This window comes from Corvus kubaryi, unplaced genomic scaffold (assembly GCF_017639235.1).
Source record: "Corvus kubaryi isolate FWS band 111438036 unplaced genomic scaffold, C.kubaryi_AGA036_p1.0 134, whole genome shotgun sequence".
NCBI lineage: Eukaryota > Metazoa > Chordata > Aves > Passeriformes > Corvidae > Corvus > Corvus kubaryi.
In genome coordinates this window covers 9443067-9461357 of record NW_024580668.1, presented here as the reverse complement: position 1 = coordinate 9461357, position 18291 = coordinate 9443067, and the positions used below count along the sequence as shown (strand labels likewise).

Genomic DNA, 18291 nt, shown 5'->3' with positions numbered 1-18291 from the left:
CGGGCGGCGCAGCGGGGCGGGCGGGCGCCACCGAGCCCAGGCATCGGCGGGGGGAGCGCGGGGCGGGCGGGCGCGACACACACCGGCATCAGCCGGCCTCCATCGCCGGGCGGGGGGGGCGTGACGTCACCGCAGCCGGCCGGAGCGCGCGTGCGCGCGGGGACACCGGGTGGGTCGGGATGGGACCGGGATCGGGACCGGGATCGGGCACCGGGACTGGGATATGGACCGGGACTGGGATCGGGCACCGGGGCTGGGATATGGACAGGGACCGGGATCGGGCACCGGGACTGGGATATGGACCGGGACAGGGATCGGGCACCGGGGCTGGGATATGGACAGGGACCGGGATCGGTCACCGGGACCGGGACATGGACCGGGACAGGGACTGGGCACCGGAGTTGGGATATGGACAGGGACCGGGACAGGGACCGGGACTGGGATATGGACCGGGACAGGGACCGGGCACCGGGGCTGGGATATGGACAGGGACTGGGACCAGGGCTGGGATATGGACCGGGACAGGGACCGGGCACCGGGGCTGGCATATGAACCAGGACCGGGATCGGTCACCGGGACTGGGATATGGACAGGGACAGGGACTGGGCACCGGGGTCGGGCACCGGAGTTGGGATATGGACAGGGACCGGGGTCGGGCACCGGGACTGGGATATGGACCGACACCGGGGAGTGCGGCGAGCGCCTGCACCGGGGGTTTGCCCCGGGTGCTCGTAGCAGCCCGTGGGGTGCGCGTACCGGGGAGCAGCACCGAGCACGGGGAGGGTGACGAGGAGCGTGCGGCCACCGCCGGGCGCCGGGCACGGAGCGGTGCGCCCCGGTCCCCGCCGCCCCCGCTGCCTGTGCCGCTCCCCGCAGGGAGCTGAACCGGTCCGGCGGCGCTGGGCTCGCGGTGGAACGGGCTCACGGTCCGTGATCTCCATCAGCGCTGTCAAGACCCGCGGGCGGCTCGGGGCGGGCAGCCCTGCACGGCTGGACTAGGCATGGATGGTTGGGTGGCTGGAAGCCCCCAGCCCCTTCCCTTTCCCAGCCGCTGCCCCCCGGGGAGGCGGGACCCGGTGCAGGAGGGGGGCTGCTGCGGGCGGGGGGCTCGGGGGTTCAGCCATGGGGTGAGCTGCGCTCGGGGGCTGGACCCCAGAGCTCCTCTGTGCCCCCCCCGGCATTCCCCGGGCTGGAGAGGTGCTTGGGGTGCCCAAACTGCTGCGCCCCAAGGCTTTGGCAGCGTCACTCCCAGCCTGCTGTGAGCCGGTCAGGAATCGAACCGAGCAGCAACTATTTCTTTTAAATAAAGCGTGGCTTGGAAAGATCTTGTCTTGAAATCAGATACCGGCTTTGGACAAAAGAGAAAAGATTTCCCAGCTGCCTAAATGTGCGCATAATCCCGCTTTTCCTGAATTCGGGGCTGATGGTCAGGCTCTGCTCACAGTTATATTGATGTAAATATGTCACTTATCTAAAGCTGTTGGCTTTAGAGTGCAGTCCTGGCTGGATTGTCGGCAGCTGGGACGCAAAAACTGAGGGCTCTCAGTTCAGAGACTTTATTTTTCAGGACCATGTTTTGCTCAGGGGTCTCAGCTCTCCCGGTTTGAGTGTAAGGCTGGATTTCTCTGCAAGCCCTGGCTCTTGGAGCCACACAACAGTGTGGGAATTGCAGCTTTCTGGTTTTTCTTTTTAAATAAACTTGAACCCTTTGTGTTTACAGAAGAAATGTGAACTTCCAACAGGTCAGAAACTAGGAGCCAAATCAGCAGAGTATGTTTTTAAACCAGAATGGATGGTTTCAACCAGTCATGCGGCTGTAATTCAGCTTTTTCAATGCTTGTGATTGGGGACTGAGGATGGCATTTCCTCCTTTTCAGGCAAAATGGTTTTCCCACCCACTCCATCACATGCCAGGCCAGTCTGACTTGATCTTTCTGGGAATGGGAAAGAAAAAACCAACAACGCTGTTTTCCTGTTGTATTCCTGACTCCAGGGCTGGTATGCAGAACAGCTGGACTTTCAGGAGTTGTCCCTGTGCCTGAGGGAGTAGGACACCTGAGCCTTGCTCCCCATGGCTTTCACAGGATGCGAATTTGACCCCATCCAGCTGTGCTGACTTGGTGTTTCTGCCTCTCCTCTCATCCTGTTTTGCTGAATCACCCCTTTCACAAGCTTCTGGAGCTCTTTGTTGATCCAGGAGAGGAAATGGGAGCTCCAGCCCAGTCAGCTGAGGGTCAGGAAACTCTGCCAGCCTTCCCCAAGCTCCCCTTCCTCTTAAAACACTGTTTCTCTCTGCTGGGAGAAGGGGCCATGATAATGAGAAAGCCCTTTCACATGCCAGCCTCTGGCAGGCATTCCCTGGAGGGTCACCGCAGAGGAATGTCAGTCAGGGATGACAGCCCTGCCAGCAGCAGGCAGCTGCTCCAGGGAGCTGCCCGGCACAGGGACCTTGAACCTGATGTGTTGATTGACTGCTGTCACCCAGCCCGATGGCTCTGGCCATCCCTCACCAGACCTGTGGTGTCTGCAGCATCCTGCTCAGTGCACAGCGTTCAGGAAAAGGCATCTTTACAGCCATGCCTCAGCCTGCCTGGCTGCTGCCTGGATTTTGCAAGCATCTCAGGAAACCCCCATGTAAAGGGGACAGTAAAGACAGAGCAGAGCCAGGGAGAAAGGAGCCAGGCTAGTCGTCATCATAGGGTTGTGCCACAGAACAGTGAGGTCCTGGAGCATCCTTCTGGTGTGGGAAAGGGAACAGGAGAACACGGCTTCCTGACTCTGGGGTGATAAGAGGGTTCAGATGCCGCAGGGGTTTGCAACGTGGGCTTCCAGCCATCAAACAGTGCTGGTGTCCCCAGCTACTAGCTGAGCCCCACAGCTGGAGGGATTTCTCCTGTTCCAGCCCCAGCTTTGCTTGTCTGCAAAGCAAAATAAGACCCTTTTTTAGTCAACTTGGTTCCCCTCCTGTCCTCTGCAGCATCTCTGCGGACCTGAGCTGTGTCAGGTCTCAGCCAGCACGAAGGCAGGTGGGTTGGCCAGCTCCTCGAGTCTGTCTCACTGCTGGATTGTCTGACCTCCCTCCAGACATTTCAGGCCCTTGAAGAGGCAGGGAGCAAGGCAGGACCCAAGGAGATGCGTCCCAAGGGACTGCCAAGCAACTCAAATACGAGATCGAACAGCTGGGAAAATCCCAGAGAAATAATGTATTGGTCAAGGGAGGAGGCAAACTCCTCATCAACTCCCGCCTTGGAGGCAGCTGGAGAATTGGCTGTGGCCTGGCTGGGCTACAGCAGCTGTCAAAATGCAAAGAGGGGGAAGAAGAAGCCCAACTTTTTGACACAGCTTGTCCACTCTCTCACCCTGTGACTGAAGACACAACTTGCTTTTCGGGAAGAGGAAAATTTAGGAGGCTTCTGGGCAGTTTGGGGGTGCTCCCAGCTGCCAAGTGGATGGATGGATGGATGGATGGATGGAGTTTTTCTAGAGAGGCCCAGGATCTCAGGATGTAGGGCTTTCAGCACGACAGTCAGCGGAGGTATGGGCAGCCCAGAAGGCAGAGGTGCCCTGTTATGGGTGAAGGCTGCAATCTGGGAAGGATGGGGAGTGCTGGGATGCAGGACAAGAGCTGCCAAGATGGATGTGGCTGTGAGCTTTTTGGAATGCAAGGAGGTGAAAATATTGCATTTCAGTTGACTAATAAAAATATCTGTCTTGTTTTGCAAAGGCTCGTTGCAAACATCTGTTCCCCAAAAGGGGGAAGAAACCTCTCCCTGTTGGAGCAGCTCCTGGGGGAGGATGAACAAGATACAGATTGAAATTGGGGTGTGCAGGGTTACAAGCACAGGGAGGGATGGATCTGCAAGGCTCACCTTCCAAAAAAGAGGAAAGGGGAGTTAAGAGGAAGTATGAAAAGCAGCTAGCAGGAACCAAGGATGATTTTATGGCTTTGCAAAAAATTACCATGGCAATTAAAGTGCTCTAAGCTTTTTGGAGGAGAAAGAAGGAAAGAAGAAGAAAGTGAAAGGTTGGACTGCAGGGTAGGATGCCGGGAGGAACGGCCATCACCCAGAACAGCCATGGCACATCTGGGCATCTGCTGCAGGAGCATGGGGGCACAAGCAAAGATTGGTGTGTCAGGAACCAGGGGTAAGGACTGGTGGGGAAAACCAGTGGGGCAAGGAGCCTTGGAAGTAAGTGGTGGGGACTGTACTGCTGCAGGGTGCCCAAGTGCCAGGAGCTCATCCCCATGTCCAGAGGGTGGGGGCTTGGAGCCACAGCAAGGCTGAGCTGCCTGCATGCTCCTGCTGGCATTCTTTTCCTTCTCCATGCACACCTGAGGATCCATTCAGCTGGCTGAGGAAGAAATGGTGTCCTGCACTGGAATGTGCTCTGTTGAATGACCTCTGCAGCATTATTTACCAGTTACCAGGCATCTGCAGCCCAGATCTGTCCTTGCTTTTGTCTTCGAGGCCTGGGGTTTGTGTTATGGCCTCAGGGCTTGCAGGGTGTAACCCCCTGCCCTGGATGAGACTGGCTCCAGTGGCATCAGCGAGCACTTGTCCAAGGACAACACCTGAAGTGTCACATCTGAGGTGTCTTGATGTAGGTTCAAGCAGGCTCCTTCCCTGCTGGGCACAAATGCCCAGTGACCTTGCCATGGGCTGTGGGGTTTGGTGGCAGCCACCTACACCTCAGTGTCAGCCCACGCTCCTCAGGGACCTTAGCCATGCCCAGCCACTCACAATAGCTGCTTTCAGTCCAATTTCACCAAGGGGCAGAGCTCTCAGAACACTAAGCTGCTGGAAAATATGCTTCCTTCCTCAGCAGATCTGTCACAGCCTTCAGGAAAGTTCCTGTGTTGGGACTGGGATCTTGTATACCAGGCCCTGCTTGGCACTGGACAGGCACAGGGGGGATCTCTGTGCCTCCAATTGCCATCAGCATAGCTGAGGAAAGTGAGGTACTGTGAGCTAACAGGGCTTGCCTAGGAATGAGCTGTGGCATTTCTGCAGATCAACGCATCATCTTGGACCAAAAAAGCTTTGGATCCTTCTTCTCAGGGGCTAAAGATGTCCTAAGCAGCCACCCTCCAGCTCTGGCACTTCCCTGCTCTCACGGCACAATGTCAGCTCCATGAGTGATGTGTTGGAGAGCCTTTGTCCCTAAAGTGCCACCACGCAATCCCCATCACTCCAAAAGCCAGCAGAGAGGCTGCTGGGGAAGCACAGAGGTTGGGTAAATACAGGACAGAGCCCACACCAGCCACATCACTGCCCTGTAGTTATAGTATGGTGGCAGTCAATGCACTTTTTGGGGGGCACAAAAAATCCCCATCACCTCAGTTGCTCACCCGAGTCCACCCTGCTATTCCACATCACTTCCCCACTGCTGTCAGGCTCCCTGAGATCTGGAGACCACCAGTTTTCTTAAAGTGTCTGCTTTTTTGTGCTTTCCTTTCACCATGCCCTCTTCCCATCCCCCTGGAGATGATGCAGGGCAGACGAGCCCCTGGGGTTTGGCCACCCTTTATGTCTCATTAAGACTTCACCGTGCCCTTGTGGGACGGTGGGTTGGAGAAGGAAGGGTCTCCACGGGCACAAGGCAGCTGCGGGTGGGGCTGCTGGAGCAAACGGGACTGTTGGGTGAGCCCCAGATGTCAGCTGCCACCCCAGAGCCACCCCCAGCCTGGCAGAGCCCTCAGCAGGAGGCCCCGTGTGGAGCCTGGGCCTTCCCCTCGCTCAGGTGAGAGCAAGGAAGCAGCAGGGAGAGGAGGAGCTGAGGGTGAGTGCTGCTGCCGGCACAGAGCAACCCACGGGGTTTAGTTTTGCGCAGAAGCCGAGGAGGTGCTGAGGCTCAGCAGCTGCCCAGGTAATGGGGAAGGTCCTGTTGGTTGGCAGCGTGTGATGGATGGGCAGGGTGGCCCAGGAGCAAGGCAGACTGGTGTCAGCAAAGTTCTGGTTTATTTTGGGCTGCTCTTTGGCTCTGGAGGTCGATGTGAGCTGTCTGCAGGGGAGGACTGTCCCCTTCATCCTCCACAAGAGCTGTGCGGTGGAGGGCTGTGATCCTCGCTGGTTTGGGGGCTGAGGGCTGGAGATGCCCCGTTCCTCAAGAGGGTTTGTTTATTTATCGAATGTGACTTGAAGACTTTTACTCTTGCTCTGTCTGCCTATTAATCTGTCTCCAGACTATAGTCTACCCTTCACCTCCCCAATGGGCCTGCTCCATCCATGGTAGGGCCAAGGCCTGCAGGGAGAAGCCTCTTCTCTGCATCCCCTGACTATCTCCAGCTGTTTTGGGTGAGGCCAACAGGGAATAAATTCAGAGAGCTGAAAACTGTACCAGAGCCATTCCAAGCAGTCCCCAGCAACAAGATGCTTGGGGAGGGGGCAGCTGCCCATTGAGGGAAGGGTGGGACAGTGGCTCTGCAGAGGGGACATGGCCCTGGCACTTGTTTTGCTGTGTGGCTGCAGTGCTATGTTGAGCTCTTGCACCCTGCATTCACCATGAAGGTGGTGCTCAGTGCATCTTATCTGGGGATAATTTCCAAGCCCCCACCCCAAATGCTATGGGATTTCTCTGCTCAGGACTTTCCCTATGCACTTTTCAGGCCTGTGTCAGTATATATCTGAACTGGGAGCTCATCACTGCTGCCCTGGGAGTATCAGTCAGTGTGATCATTCCTCCTCTCCAAAACCTCCCCCATGTGCAACGAGGAGCTCTCTCCCGTTTGCTGCCAGGCCCTGCGGCACAGCAGGGAAGGCAGTTGGAGGGCTGCCCACCCCAGCAGCAATGCCTGGGAAAGCTGGGCTCAGCAGGTTGGTGATTGGCCCTGTGACCCTGGCCCCGCTCACAGCAGAGCTGATGGAGGCACCGAAGCTTCGGGAGCTGGCTAGGACTTCCCTGCTATCATCCCCCGGAGAGGATCTGGGATTTGAGCTTACTCCTGGCTGCCAGGGAGAGGTGGGGGACGGGGCATGGAGCGGGAACCATGTCTGCTCCCTCAGACTGCCTTCCAGGAGGGATGTCTGGGAATGGGACAGGGCTGAGCTTGTGCAAAACGGATCGGAGAGGCTAGGTACCTGCTGGGGCAGACGGCTTGTCGTGTGGTACATGCTTGTCATCATCCCTTTGGGTAAGGAACCAACTCCCCCCAGCCGCCCTTGGGGTTGAGTGTGAACTGGGGGCTGTGGTGAGTCCCTGAGGACACCACACCATCCCCTGGCTGTTCTGCCAGCACAAGTTCTGGCTTGTACAAGAGCCATGTTTGGCCAATTCTGCAATGCCTATGTGGGATGCCTTTCCCTCCGAGTGAGAAATGTTAGGTTTGGACTTCGTTCAAAGTGAATGTGTGGTGTATGGAGCAGCTTGGACTTCCCACCTCTCTGCCCTGAGTTGTCTGGGAATTTCTAAGGACAGCACAGGACAGTAGGTCTCCTGCCAGCCCAGTTCTTGTTTGAATGGGATGTTGACAGCTTGACTGTGCAGTGTTGTTGTGAGGTTGTATTTGCCCTCCCAAGGGGCAAATGTGACGGTGTATCCCAATGGCAAGGGCATCTCTCCTCCAAGCTGGATGCAATGACTCATGGTTTTGTGGTGCTCACAGAGGCCGTGGCTAATCTTCATCAAGGCTCTTCAGGTGTTTGCCTCAGTTTTTCTAGAGGCTTACCTATCCCCGTGATGGAGCTGTGTTTGCAGCCATGGCATGACTCTCCTACAGTAAACTCACATTGCTTTTAGCTGCTGGAGTTCTCTTCCCCCACCTGAATCTCTTCCTGTCTCTCCCTTGCAGTCTCAAACCATGAACTACATGGGGCAGCTGGCTGAGAGCGTCTTTGTCACAGTGAAGGAGCTGTACCGGGATCTGAACCCCGCCACCCTGTCAGGCTGCATCGATGTGGTCGTGGTGAGGCAGCCTGACAACTCCTTCAAGTGCTCCCCATTTCACGTGCGCTTTGGGAAACTGGGAGTGCTGCGCTCCAAGGAGAAGGTGGTAAGTGGTGCCTGCCCTGGGGCTACGCTTCCTTTCCAGTGTCTCCAGACCCAGGATCTTCTATAACCCACAGGTTATGGAAAGACCTTGTTTGAGGGAAATGGGAGCCCACTGAAAGGGATGCTTGCCAAGTTTTTAAGGGGATGCCCCCAAATGGAACCCATCCATTTCCAGGGAGGAATGTTCTCTCCAGGAAAATTGGGAGAGGTCCCTTGCCTCAAAGGCTGTGCGGCTGTCAGCCCTGTGAGCAATTTCTACCCATCCCCTCCCTCAGGAAGTGCCCCTGCTTCTGTCCCTTGCTAGGTTGACATTGAAATCAATGGGGAGCCTGTGGATCTGCACATGAAGCTGGGAGACAATGGAGAGGCCTTCTTTGTTGTGGAGTCAGAAGAGCATGAGGTGGGTGATGAGTAGGTGCTACACGTCTGTGTCCCACTGTGACTACCTGGAAGTGTGGGGTTGAGGTGGAATGACCAGGTTTGGAATGCTGCTCTTCCCCAGAGTGACTCCATTGTCCCGTCTGATGTTTTCTGTGTCTGGAAAGGTTCCTGCTCAAAGGACCTTGCAACCTGCGTGGTGGAGCACCCTGAGGGGAGTATTAGACCAAATATCTGCATCCCAGACTGGTCTCCATCAATGGGCATGGCTACTGGCCAGACAGGCGGATATCTTGGAGCTTGGCCTCTCAGGGGATCTTGTGTCAGGGATGAGAATGAGATAGATGCTGTGGCAGGCTGCCTGCTCCAGTGGAAAGTGGGATGAGACTAGTTGTGGCTTCCAGAAATCCTGGCAGCCCTACTCTCAGGCAGACTTGTGGTCACTGTTGGCTTGGGCTAGGTTTGGGAGTAGGAAGGGGCTCTGGGGTCAAATCCCATTTCAGCCTTGGTAATTCTGGTCTTGTGGTGCCATCTCCTGCCTGTCTTTCCTTGCCTGTGTTAAAGATGTCTTTAGCTTGTGGCTGGATCACCCTAATGTTCTTTTATTCACATGTTGTAGGTAAAAATCCTTCCCTTTTAGGCCAGGCCACAAAACCACCCCTGAGCTGAGGGCTCAGTGGTGTTGGTTGTGCTGTTCCATAGTATGCTCCACAGAGAGCAAGGACCTGCTAGGCTGGAAAGGAGGGTGTTGGAGGGAGCTGATGGGCTCTTCCCCATCCCTGTTTCAGGGCAGCATCCCCTACTTCCTCCGCACATCCCCCATCTACAAGGCGCGGAGCCCAAAGGATGCTGTTCAGCCCTCCTGTGAGCTGGAGGCTACCAGCGCTGGACTGATCCTGCGCAAGAGGAGGCGACGCAAGAGAAGGCCCCAGAGGAAGGAGGTGTCGGAGTTGGGTTCTGACAGCTCTGATGAGGCCAAAAGTGACGTGTCCATGAAGAAGCCATGCGAGCTGCCAGCCCCAAGGTGAGCTGCTTGGCATGGGCAGGGTGGTACAGGGGGTCAAGCCTGTGGGTTCATTTGGTGATGCCCATCAGTACTGAAACAGGGGGGAAGTGTTTGCAAGTTGGAGCCCAGTCTCCTGTGGGGTAGAGAGCCAGGGGGAAGGGTGAAGCTGGGTATTGCCAGCTTTCTGGAGAGGAGGCTGCTGCTTGAGAGCAGCACAAGTGCTCTCTCTTTTCTCCTTTGCAGTGATGCCGCACGTTCATCCTTTGCTGATCTCCTTGAAGAAACCGAGTCATTGCAGCCCCAAGAGATATACCCATACTCTGATGGGGAGCTGCTCAGAGTGGACAGGTAACGCACAGAGCCAAGGTGTTCTGCTCAGCTCTGGTGAGAGCAGGGCATGCTCCTCATGGCAGGGAAGGTGGTATGGAAAAGTGACTTGGAGGTGTCAGGAGAGGAGGGTTTTCCTAGCCTGATACAATGTGGCTGGAAGAAAGCTCAGAGACCACAAGGGACACTTGTGGCCATGGTCACAGGTGTGAGAAGCCTACGTGCAGAGGTCTCTCTGCTGCTGAGCTGCTCTGGGCAACTGCTGGCATAGCACTTTGCATCCTCAGGTCTCAGCTTCCATAGGTCTTGGTCCTTTGGGAGTGACAATCTCACAGGGTAGAAGTGACTTCATGGAAAACTAGCCTTACAGGGTTCTTGGCCCCAAATGTCCTTGCACTGATAGGAGAGCATGGGGCTGCAGTGTAGATGAGGCCCCACATCACCTTCTCTTCCTGCAGCTTCATGCTGAGCCATCCATCTTCTCCCAAAAGTGATTCTGAACTGGAGGTCAGACCACAGGAGAATTTTGCTCTAGGGGCTGAATCCCATATGAAGTGGACCTGGGGAAAGCTCCCTCAGGTGAGTCCCTGCTCTTGCTCTTTTGCTGGGAATGGGTGTTCAAAAGACCTACAGAAAGCAGAGGAGGCTGTGGCCAGGCAGCCTTAAGAAAGTTGTCCTTTTCTGTGTGATGCTTTGGGCAACTTCCCGTCCTCAAACCTGTTCCTCTGCTTTCCTTGAGGTGAATAATTTGGTGCGAGTTAAACCAGCCAAGTCCACAAAGATGCTGCTACAAAAGATTGCTGCAGCAACCACCATCTCTGCAACACTAGTCCCAGTGGATAAGGCAACCCCTCTTGTTGCCACCTCTGAATATCCAGGAAGGGATTCAAGCCCAGCAGGAGCAAAGGGCATACCCCATTCCTTGGCTGTGTCTGTTACTGAGCCAACGCTTGCACCCCAGGCTGGGAACAGAATCTTCAGGCTGAAGGACATCTTCCGTGCTGTCAGGGCAAAGAGATTTTTGGGGACCTACTCAAACCCACAAGAGAAGCAGAAGGGAGATGTTAGTGTTGTGCCAGAGGTTCAGCAAGATGTGGAGCCCTGTGAGGGAGCCACTGCTCCTAGGCAGTCAGGCTCAGAAGGCCCCAAGTCCCAGCTGGAGAGGCAGAGGAAGCAAGGTGAGAGGGTGACTGGTGCTGCTTGAAGTGGTGTTTGAGCCTGCCGATGTGTCTGACTCAGATGACCTCCTGGGTTGTCCATTTAGTGTAACTCCTTGACTTCCAAGTGTGGTGTGTTTACTTTGCCTTCTCTGTGTGCTACCAGCTCCTTTGCTTTGAAGAGACATCCCTTAGGTGTCCATTTTTCAGTGACCACCCAGCTCCCAGGAAGGCTTTCTTGCCTTGTGTTCCCTGAAGTCCATCCCTGAATGTCTCTGCTTTTGCATACTTAGAAGATTTCTCAGCAGTACAGGCCATACCTTAACTTCAAGTGTCTGACAGCACCTGGCCTGACTTGTGGCTTCATCCTGAGCATGCCAAGTCAGGGAAAATCACAGAGAAGCATTTATGTGCCCCACTTGATGGTGTATTTAAGGATCATGCTAGTGCAGGTGTCTTGAGGCACTTCTGTTGCTGTTGACTTACAGCAACTTTTCCAGTAGGAAAATGGCTGCCCCATTTGTATGGTACATGGATATGATGGAGGATGATGCTGTTGGCTTTCTCGATAGATGGTGGGGTGGTTGGAAAGGTGATTCAGCTAAGCTCTCTTCTGTCTGTGCATTGAGGATCCACCAAAAGAAGTCCTCACTTGAGTCCCAGTAACATTTGCCTGGAAGACCTCTCCAAGCTGGACAAGAAGCAGGTGGCTCTCTATTTCCCCAGGAGGTATGACTTGCCCCAGCTGGCCAACCTCAGATATTTTTGAGCAATTCCCTTGGTGCAAAAGATGGAGGTGTGTTTAAAGCTATTCTCTGATGTCACCACCATTTCTTCCCTTGCTGGCAGTGACACAGAGCAGACTTTGAGGCCTATGACAGAGCCCAGCAACCCTCTGTGTGTCCAGCTGCCATCCACCTTGCCTGCCAACCACCCCACGGACTCTGACTCAATGCCTACAGTTGCCCTGTCACTGTGCGGGGGCCTCAGGGGCAACAGGCAGATCTCTCATGGTAGGTGGGAGGGGAGGGGAATCTGCAGCCCTGAAACCCTTTTTATCCCCCAATGGCATAACACAGCCTCTGTCCCGCCAGAGAAGTTCATGGAGCACATGGTTTCCTACCAGCAGTTTGCTGAGAATCCAAGGCTCATCAGTGACCCAAACCTGGTGATAATGATCAACAACAAGTGAGTGGATGGCTCTTCAGGCTGCTTTGTTCCACAATGGACAGCATGGCCCCTTTGTCCCTATGGAAACCCTCCTGTAGAAATGTGACTCCATGCCAGCCCATGACTGTACCAAAGTAGCTGTGGGACCTGGCCATGCTGCAGGATGGTGATGTGCCCATCCCTCTTGTTTTTTCTAGGTATTACAGCTGGGCAGTGGCTGGTCCCATAGTCCTGTCCCTGCAGGCTTTCCAGAGGAACATTCCTGAGGTCAGTGGTGTAACACATTTACTGGCTGTGATTCTTAGCAGCGCCTGGGCTGAGGACTGACCTCACGCCATGTTCTGCCATGTTCACAGAGCATCATCGACGAACTGGTGAAGGAGAAGATGCCCAAGAAAGACAGAAGGTGGTGGTTCTCCTGGAGGAGAGAATTCCCAACAGAGGGGGTATGTTTGCAGCAGTGGATATGACAACCATGTCCCCAGGGGACAGGCATCATTCTGCTGACTGGCAGGGGTGGGAGCAGGGTCCTGGAGATGGCCTGAGGTTGGCTATGAGGACATCCAGGACTTGATGAGGTGACTTCTTAAGGTTGCTAGCTGTCCCCTTTGGTCTCTTAATGCCTGAGCAGCAGAGCAACACCTGGTAATGCAGTAATGTGGACCTTGTAGTGGTGAGACCTCCTACCATGTGCCCGTCATGCCAGATCCCTGGGCACCACATGTGGTTGCTGGTCTCCCTGCCCCACCATAGCACCAGGCTGTGCTTACTCTTCCACAAGCAGTGTCCCTGTGAAGGCAGGGACTGCTGTGACACCTCTTTTGGCGTTGCTGTTCCAACTGGAAGAAAAGCAAAGCAGCCCCTGCTCTTGCTCTTGGCTCTATGCAAGCACTGCTCAGCAATAAAAGAAACATTTCTGTTGTCAACACTGTGTTGAGCCCAAATCCAGAACACAGCCCCATACCAGTCACTGTGAAGAAAATTAACTCTACCTCAGCCAAAACCAGCACACACCTCTCTGCCTGCAGCAGCAGCCGAGGCCAGGGAAAGCCAGCGTGGGAACATTGCAGCCTGACCCTGCTCAGCAGAGGTGAGTGCCTCCCTCCCAGGCCATCTTCAGGAGTCTGGATGCTCCTGGTCTCCTCTCCTACATCACTAGTTATTCCTAACTTTGCCTGATGAAAGAGGGCAGAAAGCTTTGTTAAGACTCTGGCTGACCCCTTCCCTTCTTTGTGTAGGCAGGAGGAGAAGGAGTCATCCGGTGACAATGAGTCCCAGCACCCTGGGGACGTGTTGGCAGTGGAGGCCCCTACTCAGAAACCTCTGCCATTCTACAAGACAGGGAAAGCCAACATGGGAATGCTGCAGCCTGACCCTGCTCAGCAGAGGTGAGTGCCTCTCTCCCAGGCCATCTTCAGGAGTCTGGATGCTCCTGGTCTCTTCTCCTACATCACTAGTTATTCCCAAGTTTACCTAATGAAAGAGGGTAGAAAGCTTTGTTAAGACTCTGGCCGACCCCTTTCCTACTTTGTGTAGGCAGGAGGAAAAGGAGTCATCCAGTGACAGTCATCTCCTGCACCCTGAGGATGTATTGGCAGTGGAGACCCCTGCTCAGAAACGTCTGCCAACCTACAAGAAATCCCTGCGGCTCTCCTCCGAACAAATTGTATGCATTTATTCCTCCACCTTCACTGTCTGTGTGTGTAGGGGTGAGACAACCCTTAAACAGGCATTTCTCTACTCCTGACCTCGTGTTTTTATAGGATATCCAAGTATTTTGCCCTGGTTGACAACCCTGTAGAGGCTTGGGGTCTCTGGCCTGGCTGGGTGGAAGTCTGGCCTCTGGCAAGCCTTGGACTGGTGTGAATTGGTGCTGGTGTAACACTTTTGCTGCCCCTCTGCCCAGGGAAGGTTGAATCTGCAGGATGGCCCCAACGAGGTGGCATTCAGCGTGACAACTCAGTACCAGGGCACGTGCCGCTGTGAGGCCACCATCTACCTGTGGAACTGGAATGAAAAAGTGGTGATCTCAGACATCGATGGCACCATCACCAAGTAAAAGGCCTTTCTCCCACCCCAGAATCCTTGTTTTCCCCTGTTAGGGGAAAGTCCCCTTTAAAGGCTTGCATAAGCAGGCAGGAGGGACCACAAACCCCATTGGGGTGGGAGTGGATATTCACCATGTTGGATCACACTAACCCAGTGACCTTTCCTTTTAGATCAGATGCTCTTGGACAGATCTTGCCGCAACTGGGTAAAGACTGGACTCATCGTGGGATTGTTAAACTCTTCCACAAAATCCACCTGTAGGTATTGGATCAGCTGAGGCCAAGGGGAAGTGGGAAGCTGATGGAGTCGGAGTCAGGGCTTCTTACTCGCTGATGCAGGCCCAGGCAGCTGCACTGTCTGCTGTCAGTTGTGGCTGGTGCTGGCTGTGCTGCCTATGTGATGTTGAGGGGTGAAAGCAGAGGGCCCCTGGGAGCAGATGCTAGCATTACCTTCCCTGGAAGGAGTGTGTGTCAGTGGAGGCTTTGCTGGGGAGGATAGCTGAGCACCGAAGCAGACAAGACCACCCAAGGTCATGCCTGAGAGTGGTGGTGCCCAGCACTGTGGTGCTGGTAGCTCTCTGGGCACCCAACAATGACTTCCCACAGCCCAGGGGACTCACCTGCGAGGGGTGACACCAGCAGTGACTCCCCGCGGAGCCTCCAGCTTGGTCCCTGGCCCCTGTGGCCACTGAGAGGCACTGTGAGCCCGTGGATGGCTCGTTCCGGCCTCGGGAGAAACACGGGAGGGATGCGCTCCCGGGAATTGCAGGGACGGGACCGGCGCCTCGGCTGCCTCTCAGTGGCCACCCCGGTACCACCTCTGCCGAGCTGTCCCCCGCCCGGGCGTCTGCAAGGGCTGGGTGCAGCCCTCCACAATTGACAGGCAGTGCCGTGGGATGAAAGTGCCGTGTGAGGGTGCTGAGCAGCAATGGGTGCTGCGCAGCTGAGCTGGGTGGGTGTGTGGCCGCTGGGGAGAGCGTGGAGGGTGCTCCAGGGACTCCCAGTGTGAGGCAGGTGGGGATTGGGCTTAGTCTGGGTTTCCAGATAAGAGATTCATGTTGTTTGTGGAACCACCTTGGTTACTGGAGTAAGGTTTGGGCTTAGGCCAGGTACTTGGCTACATCTTCCTCATCGGAGCAGGAGAATGCCTTGCCCAGGTCACAGCTCAGAGAGGCTCCCTGTGTTCTCTCTAGGAACGGCTACAAGTTCCTCTACTGCTCAGCCAGGGCTATTGGCATGGCCCACATCACCAAAGGCTACCTCAAATGGGTCAGTGAGCAAGGCTGTGGCCTCCCGATGGGCCCCATGCTGCTTTCCCCCAGTAGCCTCTTGTCTGCCTTCCACAGGTACTGTCCTTTCCTACACTTTCTGTATCCCTGGGGACAGAACCCCCTTCCCCAGCTTGATCCTGAGGAATGTCCCAGCCTTAAGCTGCTCTGCCCTCCTTGGTGCACAGTGCCTTTTGTGGGAGGCAGCAGGGGAGCTGCCTGGCCTTGCTGGAGCTTCACGGTGAAGCTTCTGATGCACAAAACCTCTTACCCTGAGCCCCAGACAGGTTTGGTGCCCACAGTCCTGGCCAGGTGATGCCACTGTGGTCATGTCTCTTGTGCTGCAGGGAGGTGATTGAGAAGAAGCCAGAGGTGTTCAAGGTCACCTGTTTGACAGACATCCGAAAACTGTTTGCCACGAAGTGTCCCTTCTATGCGGGTTTTGGGAACAGACTGAATGTGAGTGGGTCTCCTGGGGTGGAGGGAGGGCTCAGCCTGGGTGCTGGTCCCTTCCTGCAGCTCTCATGCCGTGCTGGCCTTCCTTGGGCAGGATGTCTACGCTTACAAGCAAGTAGGGCTGCCAGAGAGCCGCATATTCACAGTAAACCCCAAGGGAGAGCTGATCCAGGAGCTCGCAAAGAACCAAAAGTCAACGTAAGCAATGTGTTTCTTCCTCAGCATCTTTGGGATAGCCTGGCTTTGATGCAGAGAAGCATCAAACAAATGCTGAATGACCCCAATGTAAGTTCTTTCTTACCCCCACAGCTTCGAGCGGCTGTCAGAGCTGGTGGAGGTCTTCTTCCCTCCTGTGGGGCAGAGGAGGAGCGCTAGTCTGGTGTCCCCAGACTGCAGCCACTGTGCCTGCTGGAGACCTCCAGTGCCTGATGTTGACTTAGATGGCTTAGATGGCTTGCCCTAACCCTATCCCTGTGGAGACCTGACCCAGGGCTCTCCTGCATGTTCTTTGCCAGGACTAAATGCTCCAGATGCACCTTGTCCTCCCTGTTTGCTGCTCGGGCATCTTGCACTTGTAATAGAGGTCATGACACCCCTTAGCAGGCAGCCAAAGGGGGTAAGAGGGAGCTCTGACTCTACAAAAGCTCCAGTTGCTAAACACAAATTCCTGAAAGCTGGGTCTCTTCTAGTGTTTGTAGCTCCTCTAAAGCCTGGCTCTTTTAAAGGTGGTGGTTGTTCACTGTTGTATTTATTGCTGAGCCTCTGGCATAGCTGTTACTACCTCTGGTATGACCAGTGTTCCAGACAGTCCAGCTCCCTGCATTTTGGTAGCTGAAGCTGCCCACCAATTTGTAAAGGGCAATGGAAGATGCTGGGGTTTTGAATGTTCTGGACTAATAAATAGTGCCTTAACCCAGGCTGCCTCTTGTCTGCTTTAACCCTGTGCATAGAAGTGGGAGCCAGGCTCCCAGTCCTTTTAAAATGTGACTGGGCTCATTTTGCTGAAGCATTCTACCAAGTGGGTCCTGGTGGAGATGAGACCACCTTCTAGAAAATGGCTTTTTTTTTTTTTTTAAAAACGTAGTTCCTTTAGCTAACATAGCAAAATTAATTAAAAACAGAAGACAAATCCAGGCTTATTCTGCATGTACATGGGCCTGATTTTGGACAATGAGGACAGGAGACCTTGCAAAAGCCAGAGGCTCCTGTAGTGAGGCTCCCTCCAGGCCAGCTCCAGCCCCTCGGGGTGCCTGGGATCGCGGGGTGCCCGCAGCCCAGTGCAGCCTCGGTAGCCCCAGAGCCAGCCAGGAAAGAGCCCTGGATGAGGCTCTGCAGGACCACGCAGGCTCAGCCCTGCTCCAACAGGGGGGTCCCATGGGCCAGGGCCTGTTGGGATTTGCCCCTACAGCTCCCGTGCATGTCCAAAGCAACTGCAAGGAGAGTGTGACCTCTGTCAGTGGGACCCCTCTGTGCACAGGTACCCCCAGCCCAAGGTTGGCCATGCCACCAGCCTCAGGGACCTCCAGCCCCAGGAACCCAGACCAGCTGGAAACCACAACCCTGCAAATGCTCCCTGTGCCCAAAGCAAATGCAAATAGAGCTGGGGTGTGAAAAATAAAGATTGTTTATTTACAGAAGAGCAGCAACAAAACAAACTGCATAACGTATTTTCAATGTAAGAATCTTTATAGCAACAACAATCTATAAAACATATTTACATTATAAAAACCTATATAGCAATGTATGAAACGTATGTACAGAAGAGAATAACAAACTCTAAAACATATTACAGAAGGGTGGCATCCCTGCCTGGCATCTCAGTCAGTCCTGGAAGAAAAGCAAGTGGCACCGTCACTCCAGTGCGGCCCTGAGGGCTGTTCCCTGTGCCCCCAGGCTGGGACACGCTGGCAGAGCAGGACTCTGCTGCCAGAACTGAGCCCAGCTGGGGCTGGGAGCCGGGCCCCAGGCACTGGGACAGGGCTGGCATGGCCCAAAGCAAGGGCAGGGCAGGCTGGGGTGCTGCTTGTGCCTCCAGAATCCAGAGCCCCCCGGGGCACCGTGTCCCTGAGCAGGGCACCCAGCCCAGCCCCGGCCTGGCAGCAGGGGACCCACTCTGCCTGTGGGCAGGGCATGGGGAGCACCTGCCTGTCCTGCTGCTGGGGTCGGTCTTCGTCCCAAGACCATGTCCTCCTCCTCACCTTTCTCATCCACTTCTGTGTCTTCAATGTAATCTTCCATTTCCACCTCCATCTCTTCTTCCATCTCCTCCACGTCCACCTCCATCTCTTCCTCTCCGTTCTCTTCTACATCTATATCCATACTCTCCTCTATATCAATCTTCTATATCAATATTGATTTCCAACTCCTCCTCAGTGTCTGTGACAGCCTGCACAGGGAGCAAAAGCTCAGAGTGGGGTCCCAGTCCCACACCACCCCCCCAGCCCACCCTGGAAGTCCAGGGGTGTCCACCTCAATGGAGTGGCACTGTACCT

At 55.1% G+C, this 18291-nt stretch overlaps 1 protein-coding gene across 1 annotated transcript; it reads left to right on the top strand.

Annotated features, from left to right (window-relative positions):
* The first annotated feature begins 7652 nt into the window (after window positions 1-7652).
* LPIN3 (lipin 3) lies at window positions 7653-16685 on the top strand. Its single transcript, XM_042050168.1, has 20 exons — window positions 7653-7990; window positions 8294-8389; window positions 9156-9391; window positions 9617-9721; window positions 10159-10279; window positions 10440-10878; window positions 11487-11586; window positions 11707-11870; window positions 11952-12045; window positions 12225-12294; window positions 12384-12473; window positions 13056-13117; window positions 13266-13415; window positions 13564-13693; window positions 13934-14082; window positions 14247-14333; window positions 15269-15421; window positions 15691-15802; window positions 15894-15997; window positions 16109-16685. Exons 1-20 carry the CDS (start codon window positions 7799-7801, stop codon window positions 16260-16262), a joined length of 2808 nt encoding a protein of 935 aa, XP_041906102.1. The 5' UTR covers window positions 7653-7798; the 3' UTR covers window positions 16263-16685.
* Window positions 16686-18291: the final 1606 nt, after the last annotated feature.